Here is a 10,723-nt window from a genome sequence, read left to right on the forward strand (position 1 = left end):
GCCCCCCGGGACCCTCCGGCTAGTGGTCCCCTCTGGGGACAGGGGTTTTGCCACGGTCCCGCTGCCCTGGGCTTACCAGGCAGCGTCTGGTTTAGCACAGTCCGAGCTGTGGCATTGCCTCAGTCGCCGCTAGGATTCGAGATAAAGAGACCAAGAGAGACCAATGGTATGCTTGTCCAGAGAGATTGTATTGCCTGAACCGTAGCAGGGACCAAAGGCCCCAGGCTATTGCCCAGATACAGTTTTATACAGCAAAATTAAGAGATAAGTACTAAACAATGAGGATATAGTCTAGCTAAGGCACATCAGAACCACCCTAGGGGCCAGGTCCAATGGGAACTGCTCAGGGGGTTTACAGAGGAATGCTGAAGCGGGACTTTCCCGAGACAGTGGAGCATACATAAATGTATCTTTTACCTCAGTTTACCATTCCCAAAGCCTTTCTAAAACAATGGGGCACACATGAATGTATCCTTTTCCTCAGTTTACCATTCCCAAGGCCTTTCTAAAACCTTCCTCCACGCTGCCATGCCAGCATGATAGCAACATCTCCCCGCTTTTCAGTTAATAAGATGAACGGTGCCTTGGGAGAAGGTAAAACTGTGGCTCTTAAACTACAGTGTCTTTCTGCTTGTCATCTTCCCACCAATCGCTTTCCTTGGCGGCAGCAGCGATGAAAACTGGTGCGGAAGCCTTCGGCTTCGAGGTGATGACCTTGGAGATGATTCGCTTCAGAATCCCGAATGCTAACAGAACTAAAAACAATGCAACCAAAAAGTAAAAGATGTCTTTTAAAAGAGACACTGCCCACCCAGAAAGGTCCCAGTCTTTGAACAGATTTTTAAACCAATCCTCATTTTCTTGCTTCACACTACCAATGAGGCTTCTCATTTCCTGAATGGACGAGTGGACACTCTGACCTTTACATGACAGATCAAAACAACACAATCCATCAAATTCTTTACATCCATGACCATGTGCCAACAGCAGGAAATCAATAGCTGCCCTATTTTGGAGGGTAGCCTTTCTGGTTATTTCCTCGTCTTCTAGGAGGTCACTCAGGGCTGCTGATGTTAAATTTGCCTGCTTGGTCACCCAGCATTCTAGATTGCCTAATTCACTCAATGCTTTGGCTGCCGCAACCCATGGTAAAAACACCGAGACGGCAACTCTTTTGGATTTTGCCCAATGGTAAATTTCTGCATCACAATGTTCATCAAATTGACTTGCACTCCGCTTAGTAATTTTTTTCCCACCTTTTGCTTGCCCAATTGGAATTTGGGTCATGTTGGGGGAAGCAAGGGTCAGATGCCCAAGAGTGCATGGACCTCCAATAAGACGAGAGGGGATTCCTGGGTATGCTCTGTCCCCACAGATAAGAAAAATTCCCTTGTCCAGCTTGCGTGGACGGAAATCAGTGGTGGATGTAAATTTCAGCTTATAGACAGCTGTGCACCATTGACCTGCTCTGAATTCTACCTTGTACTGTTTGACATGCTCATATAATTTTGCTTCTTTGGTTGGGGAAAAATCAAATTGAATGCAAAATTCAGCTTTTGCAGAGCCTAGAAGTTCTAATTCCTGGGGCTCTCCCTCGGCAGTGGGCAAATGTGAGACCCATCCTTGCCACAAAATGAGGGGGTTTCGCACTGGTGGTTTAACTTGTCCTGCACCTTTAGGTATTTTATTTTCATTCACCTGCTTTTGCAAATGGACCAGATCAATTGGGAACTCATCCTCCTTACTTGGAACCCCTATTAAACATGTGGACATCGGATTTTCTGCTGAGGCAGTGGACAAACACATATGATCTTGTTGCAAGGCTTGGGCTAGCGTGACCCACACATTTTTCTTGGGCTGTGGAACAATCCTTGCATCCACCGTGGAAGGGTAGATGACCATTTCCTGGAACCAAATGATGAGCAGGAATGTGGAAATTCCCGGCTTGTGAGGGAGTGGCCGCAGCCGGCGGGGCCGTGTGGAGCAGGGCAGGGACAGGGGTGGTGATGCAACTGCGAGAGGAGGAGCTGAGGGCTGAACCGGGGGCTGAAATGTGGGCTGGAATGTGGACTGAACCATGGGCTGGATCGCCGCAAGGGAGGAGGAGTTGGGATTGGGGACGGGCGAAGGGAGGGGTGCAAGGGCTGGGGGTGTGTTCTGGGCTGGCACAGGGAGCACAGGGAACACCGCGTGGCCGCCTCCATGTTTTGGGGGCTGCACAAGGGGGATGGGGGGTGCAAAGCATGGATTTTCAGCTGCGGGAGCGAAAGCAGGAGACGGAGAAGGGTTAGAAACTAAATCTACATCTGCACGGTTAGTTTTTTTACCACAGGGGGTGCGGGGGGACACAGGGGATGCAACAGGGCTCTTTTCTGCTCCCCGGGCGCCCTGAGTGTCTGCACTCTCTTTCACAACATCGTAAACTAACAAAAACATTCTCATAAAACCTTCTTTCACTGAGGGATCTCCTGCCTTTGTCCTTTCACTCAGCACTGCACCCACACGCTTCCAAAATCGTCTTTCTCTCACTACTTGCTCTGTTACCTTCGGAAAACTTACTGATAACCATCTGACAAACTCCTTCACAAGGCTCTTAGGAAATTTGACACCTGCACTCTGCAGGGGCTCCTGAACTTGTTTATAAATCTCTTTCTGCTGTGTAGTCAGCGTAACACCCATTGCTGCGTTCACAGCAAATCTCAACCAGTTACTGCAGCAAACCCCAAAGTTCTAAAGCTACGACGGAAACTCTCATCACGCCTGCGCGCTGGCGTGTGCCCCCACGGGCACACAGCAGCTGATGTCTCCTGGCCGGGCCCCTGCCCCCCAGAAACCGAGACTCACCCACTGCTGTCCCTTAGACACCAACTGCAGCAACGGTTCCCGAATCCGCGGGCAGTTTCCCAGGTGTGGGAGGTGCTGTCTGCACCCGCGGAGACTGTGCCGGACAGAAATGGGCGTCTGTCTCCACGGCAACAGTCCTGCCGTGCTTTGTGGAAAGGCAAATACCTCACCACCAGCGTGATCCCAGAGCTTCTCCCCATGGAGCTGACAGCCTGTGTGGCGGTTTATTCGCACCGCTCTCCGCTCTGTTGCTCGCAGTGACACTGCAAAGCATCTGGAAAAGCTCCTAGCCAGTGTACTGTCCACGATGGCCAGAGCCCGCTCACTCAGACCAATGCAAAGTCCCAACGTTGGTGCGCCACTTGTTGCTTCTTTTTGATCACCACTTGTTGCTTTCGGGGGTCACTCGCCGCTGTCCCCCATCCCTCCCCGGCCTCCCGGGACCCTCCGGCTAGCTGTCCCCTCCAGGGACAGGGGTTTTCCGCGGTCCCGCTGCCCTGGGCTTACCAGGCAGTGGCTGGGTTAGCACGGTCCGAGCTGCGGCGTTGCCTCAGTCGCCGCTAGGATTCGAGATAGAGACCCAGAGAGACCAATGGTATGCTTGTCCAGAGAGATTGTATTGCCTGAATGGTTGCAGTGACCAAAGGCCCCGGGCTATTGCCCAGATACAGTTTTATACAGCAAAATTAAGAGATAAGGTCTAAACAATAGAGACAGTGTTCAGCTAAGGCACATCAGAACCACCCCAGGGGCCAGGTCCAATGGGAGCTGCTCAGGGGTGGGGAGAAGGGGGTTTACAGAGGAATGCTGAAGCAGGACTTTCCCGAAACAGTGGAGCATATATAAATGTATCTTTTCCCTCAGTTTCTCATTCCCAAAGCCTTCTAAAACAATGGGGCATACATGAATGTATCCTTTTCCTCAGTTTACCATTCCCAAGGCCTTTCTAAAACCTTCCTCCATGCTACCATGCCAGCATGATAGCTACAGGTGACAAGGTGGTATTAGGGCATTGGTTGAACTTGATGATCCCAAAGGTCTTTTCCAGCCTATTTGATTCTGTCATTCTGTGATGATTGGGACACTCTGGGGCCATTGTGACCCTGCAGGGCCTCGTGGAACTAAGAGGACCATGGTGACACTGTGCAGCCCCATAGAACCAGGGCTCCATTGTGGTGCTCTGGGGCCAAATGGTACCAGGGAGTCCCCGTGACGCTGGGTCCTGGTGGAACCACAGAGGCCATGGTGATACTGCGGGGCCTTGTGTGACCGGGGGGTTTCACCACTGTGACACTGCCAAACCAAGGAGAGCATTGGGAGAGTCCAGGGCCCAGTGGAACCAAGGGGCCGTTCTGACACTGCGGGGCCTCATGGAACCAAGGGGACATTGTGACTCTGCAGGGCCTTGTGTAACCAAGGGGCCACTGTGACACTCTGGGGCCTCAGGGAATCTGGAAGGCCCTTGTGACACTGTGTGGCCTCGTGGAAACAAGGAGTCCATTGTGACACTGAGGGGACTTGTGGAACCACAGAGAGCATTGTGACAGTGTGGGACCTCATGTGACCATGGGGCCTTTGTGACACCCTGGGGCCCCATGGAACGAAGGAGTCCATTGTCACATTTTGGGGCCCATGGAACCAAGGAGACCAGTGCTGACAGTGCAGGGCCTGGTGCAACCAAAGGGATATTGTGACACTGAGGGGCCCCATGGAACCAAGGACATCTTTGCAGATGACACCAAGCTGGATGTGAGTGTTGATCTGCTGGAGGGTAGGAGGGCTCTGCACAGGGTCCTGGACAGGCTGGATCCAGGACCCAAATCCAACAAGGTGAAGTTTAACAAGCCCAAGTTCTGAGTCCTGCACTTTATCCACAACAATTCTCTGCAGAAAACTTGGCTGGGAGATCCTTTAGCTCCTTTAAAGACAAAAACAGTGCAGCCCTTCATGGACACAGTCACTGGAGACAGGGAACCTGGAGAGAAACAAGATGAGAAATGGCACAAACCATGACATTTCTTTGTGGACAATATGGAAAACTACAACAAAACAAAAAAGACCCTCACAATGAAGCCAACAAGTATCAAAGATGACTTTATTGCAAGTGCATTGTAGAAATTAGCCAGCAGTTTAATGTTTCTGAAGGCATCCAGTCATCAGTCTCCTCACTGCAGCCTTGAGCTCCTGTTTCCTCAGGCTGTAGATGAGGGGGTTCAGGGCTGGAGGCACCACCGAGTACAGAACTGACAGGGCCAGATCCAGGGATGGGGAGGAGATGGAGGAGGGCTTCAGGTAGGCAAATGTGCCAGTGATGAGGAACAGAGAGACCACGGCCAGGTGAGGGAGGCAGGTGGAAAAGGCTTTGTGCCGTCCCTGCTCAGAGGGGATCCTCAGCACAGCCCTGAAGATCTGCACATAGGAGAAAACAATGAACACAAAACAACCAAAGAGAACACAGGCAGTAACAGCAAGAAGCCCAAGTTCCCTGAGATAAGATTTAGAGCAAGAGAGCTTGAGGATTTGTGGTATTTCACAGAAGAACTGGCCAAGGGCATTGCCATGGAACAGGGGCAGGGAAAATGTATTGGCTGTGTGCATGAGAGCATTGAGAAAGGCACTGGCCCAGGCAGCTGCTGCCATGTGGGCACAAGCTCTGCTGCCCAGGAGGGTCCCGTAGTGCAGGGGTTTGCAGATGGACACGTAGCGGTCGTAGCACATGATGGTCAGGAGCCATAACTCTGCTGAGATGAAAAAGACAAAAAAAAAAGAGCTGTGCAGCAAATCCTGTGTAGGAGATGGTGCTGGTGTCCCAGAGGGAATTGTGCATGGCTTTGGGGACAGTGGTGCAGATGGAGCCCAGGTCGCTGAGGGCCAGGTTGAGCAGGAAGAAGAACATGGGCGTGTGCAGGTGGTGGCCGCAGGCTACGGCGCTGATGATGAGGCCGTTGCCCAGGAGGGCAGCCAGGGAGATGCCCAGGAAGAGGCAGAAGTGCAGGAGCTGCAGCTGCCGCGTGTCTGCCAGTGCCAGCAGGAGGAAGTGGCTGATGGAGCTACTGTTGGACATTTGCTGTGGCTGCACATGGGCACCTGTTTATGGAGAAAGGACAGGGACAAGTCAGGAGAGGCTGCTTGGAGCCAATCCTGGGCCATTCCCTGCAGCCTGTCCTGCTGGGACTCACCCACCCTTGTTCCTGCTCTGGGAAAACCTTCACCCAGGTCCCTGCCTGAGCTCCAGTTGTGCTGGCTGAGTGTGCCAGGAGCAGCCAGGCCTGTGCATGGGGGCTCTTGAGGAGCCATCCCTGCCCTGGTGCCCTGGGTTTGTGGCCCTGTGGCAGAGGGACAAGGCTGGATATTCAGGATTTTTCAGGGGAATTACTCGTACTGCAGAAGGGTTTGGTACCATCTGCACTACCAAGTCTGGAGGACATGGACAGCAGGGAAAATATGTAGGGAATATTTTTCCTACCCACACAACATTCCTGGCTCTCTGAGGTCAGAAATCCCCAGCATTCCTGCTGCACTCAGAGTTTGCCACTGAGACATGGGAGAGGCAAAGGATTCCCTATGGCTGAGGGAAGGTGAAGGGCTGGATGGGTTTGTTCCCTCAGCACTGCTCTGTTCAGCCCCCTCTGCTTCCCTGAGCATCTCCCTGGGCCTGGACATCCCCTCCTGAGAGGTGTCTTGTCCCTGCCAGCGCTCACAGAGCCCATCCCACCCTGTGTGCCCTGGGCCCGGCCCTACAGAAACCTGCCTGTGTGCAGGGCCCTGGCTGGGGCAGGCTCTGTGTGCAGCTGGGCAAGGGCAGCTCAGGAGAGCCCTGCTGGGCCCTGCAGAGGTGATGCTGCTGCTGCCCAGGGCTGAGGAGTGGCTGAAGGCCCTTTGGGAGGCTCCCAGCAGAGACACTGACCACCCACAGTCGCAGTTCCAGAGTGTCTGTAAATGTTCAAACATTCCTTTGATGATCCTTTCAACTCAGAATGTTCTGTGATTCTGGGATTACGATTCCTGTTCTGCTTCTCTTATCCATCCTTTTTCTATAATCAGAAGAGACAAAAAGAAGCCTGGCAACAGTGTTAGACCAGTAAAGTAAAAACCAGACCTTTATTGCAAGATTCCAGGTAGCCCAGGGACACACCCAGCCCCTGATTCCAACAAATTATTAAGGTTAATTAATTAGGATATTTAACAGAAACAACCAATAGGAGATTCAGTTCCCCCAGTTACACACCCCCAGCTCAATCCATTGGAGTAGATCCAAAGGCTTCTTTGCCTTCATTTTGTTGTGACTGCTCACATTCTGGTCAAAAACCAAAATGTTTTTGTTGTAGGCCCTCTTTCTGATAATCAGACTATGCAGTAATTCAGGAATGTATTTAGACTGTCTGCGTATTATTCTAAAATCTAGGAGAAAGGTTAGAAAATGAGCTAGGGTTAAATAAGGATTATAGTTATAAAGGTATATAATAATATTTTAATAGATTTAATTAAGGGGTTAATAGAGTAAAATAAGGATTATAGTTTTATAACTATAGAATAGTAGTTTACAGAGCTATGAATAGATGAAAAATATATAAAAAGCAAAAATGTTTTTGTTATCACCACAACATTCCAATCTTTCTCCAAGCAGAAATTTAAAACACTCTCAGGACAGCTCCGGACATTTACAGCAATCCCAGGCTTACCTTCTTTGGGAAGTGTCCTCCGGAGCTGTGCCCAGGCTGGTCTGGGGCTGGGAGCAGCCCTGCCCCAGCCAGCCCCTCTCAGCAGCAGCACCTGCCCTGCTCAGGGTGGCTCCTTCCCCCCACAGCTCCTGGCCAGCGCTGGGAGCAGCTCCAGGGCCGGCTGAGAGCTGTCCCTGGCAGGCAGCAGAGTCCCTGGCCCAGCACAGCGCCCTGGGCTGCAGGACCCTGCTCTGCAGGACAGCCCTGGGCACCCCTGGCTGCTCTGCACAGGAGATGAGCAGAGAATGCACTCACAGGCTCTGTGGGCATTGGCATGTTCCAGCTTTAGGAGATCTCTCCAGGAGCTGCAGCTGCATTGTCCTGCAGCCAGAGGTTCCTGTGCCAAGGGCTGGCAGTGATTCTGCCCCAGGCACTTCTCAGCCCCTTCCCAGCCCTGACTGATTGAAGCTCTCTGTGCCTCTGTGCTGTGCCCGCGCTGGCTGCAGGCAGTGCCCCAGCCCTGCTGGGCTGGGAGAAGAGCTGCTCAGCAAGAGAAATGTGCTTTTGAAGCTCTGCTTGGTTACCAGGATCACCCTCTGTGCCAGGAGCCCGGCCCAGCTCAGCAGCACAGACACAGCACAAGGACTTTAATGACCCTCTGGGGCTTTGTGCTCAGGCCCTGAACATCAGGCCCTGAGAGGGAGCTGCAGAAACCTCTCCAGAACTCCAAGTCAGAATCCAACTCCAAAGTTTCTTGGACTTTTAATGGGTCCCACTGAGGGACACGACTGAGAAAGTGTCCCCAGGCCCCAGGCAGAGCAGAGAACTGGAGGCACTGATGCCAGGTGGGGACCAAGAGAAGCCAAGTCTTGGTGCCCTGGGGCACAGCAGGGTCTGTGCCACCAAGGGCGGTGAGGAGACACCTTGTCCTGAGGCCCTGGGGCCTCCTGGCACAGCCCCAGCCAGGCTGGGCACTGTCAGCCCCTGGTCCTGCCCTCAGCATCCCCCCCTAGCCCACATCCCAGTGGCCTCAAGGATCTGCTGGAAGGAGTCCCTGGGGAGCCTTGGTCAGGAATGGCCCTGGGGGCTCCTTCATGCTCCCAGGGACTGCAGGTTTTTCAAAGGTCTTTGGGTTTGGCTTTTACCTTGGAGTCTTCGAGAGGTTTCTGCAATCATGGCCTCCAATTATCTGCTGTAATTAGTCCCTGGAGAGGCTTTGTCAGGAACAACACTCAGTGGGGCTCATTAATGCTCCAAGGTACTTCAGTTGTTTTGAGGTACTTGGTGTTTGCCTTTTGATATGGACTCTGTGGGAGGTTTGTGCAATCATGGCCCCAATTATCTGCTTTAATGAGTCCCTTGAGAGCTTTGTACTGACACTCAGTGGAGCTCTTTAATGCTTTGAGATACTTAACTTTTGTAAGCTACTTTGGAATTTTCATTTCCAGACTAAGAAGTTTTGTGCCATCCTGGCCTCCAGTTCTCTCCTCCAAGGAGTCCATGAGGAGTTTGTTTTGGGGATGGACCTAAGTAAGTCCCATTAGTACCTCGTGACACTTTGGGTTTTTCCTCTTGATTTTAACTTCTGGAAGGGTTTTTGCAATCTCCTCTCAGGCCTTGAGCTTCCAGTGCTCAGCTCCAAATGCACCATGGGACTCATTAGGATCAAGCAAGTCCTGACAAACCATGGCTCTACCTTGATTTGCCACTGTTGTAATGCAGTTCATCATGAACATTCCTTTACTGGTTTTGCTTCACCAATTTGAGATTTCTCGGCCAATGCTTCGACTAGTGTAGTGGGTTCAGTGTTGGCTAATTACCAGTGCACACACTAGAATATACTTACTCAATTCCTGCTGTGAGGTAGGATTAGGAGAATAGCAAAGGTCAAAGTTCTAGAGTAAAAAGAAAAGTTTATTAACAGTAAATAAAAGAAGGAGCAATAAGGACCAGAACAAAACTTTCAGAACACTTCCTCTCTCCTGACAACCTGACAATGTAGAGAGAAAAAAACAAGTATTTTCAGTCAGTTTAACATCTCTAGAATTGTCTTTCTTCTCTTCTCTTCTCTTAGGGAAAGAAGTTCCTCTTGTTTATGTTATGGAGGCGTCTCCACAAGAAAACAGTTATCGCATGGCTTTTAGCTTCCACAAATTGCAGCTGCTCAGAAAAATCTGCAATTGTGAAGTCCCTCCAATTTTCTCACAGCCTTTCTCACAGCGGTGTTTATGGGCCATGTCACTTTATGGGGTATTAGTTTAAAGAAGAGCTGTCAAAAGCAAAGGTTCTCTCCTTCTATTTCTGAAATCATCTTCATCTCTGGGAACAGAGGTCATCTTCTCTCCCTGAGGGCACGGGGTCTCATCACTGTGCTCTCTTTCTTGGTTCAAACTTCTCGTGGGATCACAGCTACTGCAACATTTGCTTACTTTAGCACGGAGGCCTTTGCTGAGCAAGTCATCTCCCCATACTTTTCAATGCCTTATAGTAAAAAGAGAGTCTGATGTATCAATGACATCCTTCTCCACAGCTTTAGCAGAGGATTTCAGCCCCAAGATCAAGGCATCTCCTCATCCCTCCCACCTGGGACTCAACTTCCTCTTCCCTGCCCTCGGTTGTGTCCATGTTGCTCCTCTGTGTGCCTGCCCCGTGTCCTTTTCTCTCACTGGAGGGAGGATGGCATCACTGGCAGAGTCAATATCTGCCTGGGGCTCCAGATGGTTCCGTGAGCCCAGCTGAGCTTTGTGGCTAATTCTTGTTTTGGCCATGGTCCCTGGACATGAAGACCAGTTCTTTTCCACATGAATGAAGAAACAGAGTGCCACTGTTTTAGGGGTGGATGAGAGTTGACCACCAGAGGCAAAGGCCATCCAGAGCTGCCTGATTGTGTTCTAAGAGATACCCTTACAAATAGGAAATTTTTTAGGGAGGGTACCAATTTTGGCAATGGACATCTGAAATAGCAGAGGGTTATTTCCATACAGTGAAGAGCACTGAGCCCCAGTGCTCCAGGAGCTGATGAGGGGCAGGCCTTGACATTCCAAGATCAGCCAGACCTGTCAGGTGGCCCCTGGGAGGCCAAGCCAGCCAGACCTGGTCCATGTTCCCCTCATTCCATGGAGCCCCACAGTGTCCCAATGGTCCCTTGCTTCCAGGAGGCCCTGAGGTGTCACAATGCCCCCTTGGTGACACCAGGCCCTGAAGGGTCCCAATGGTCT

General features: G+C 51.3%; 1 protein-coding gene across 1 annotated transcript; it reads right to left on the bottom strand.

Annotated features, from left to right (window-relative positions):
• Positions 1-2,857: 2,857 nt before the first annotated feature.
• LOC144248864 (olfactory receptor 14J1-like) lies at positions 2,858-5,562 on the bottom strand. The gene is made up of 2 exons (XM_077790843.1): positions 5,014-5,562; positions 2,858-2,938 (listed from the first exon to the last, which is right to left on the bottom strand). Exons 1-2 carry the CDS (start codon positions 5,560-5,562, stop codon positions 2,858-2,860), a joined length of 630 nt encoding a protein of 209 aa, XP_077646969.1.
• Between the last annotated feature and the right edge of the window lie 5,161 nt (positions 5,563-10,723).

Source organism: Lonchura striata, unplaced genomic scaffold (genome assembly GCF_046129695.1).
Source record: "Lonchura striata isolate bLonStr1 unplaced genomic scaffold, bLonStr1.mat Scaffold_99, whole genome shotgun sequence".
Classification (NCBI taxonomy): Eukaryota; Metazoa; Chordata; class Aves; order Passeriformes; family Estrildidae; genus Lonchura; species Lonchura striata.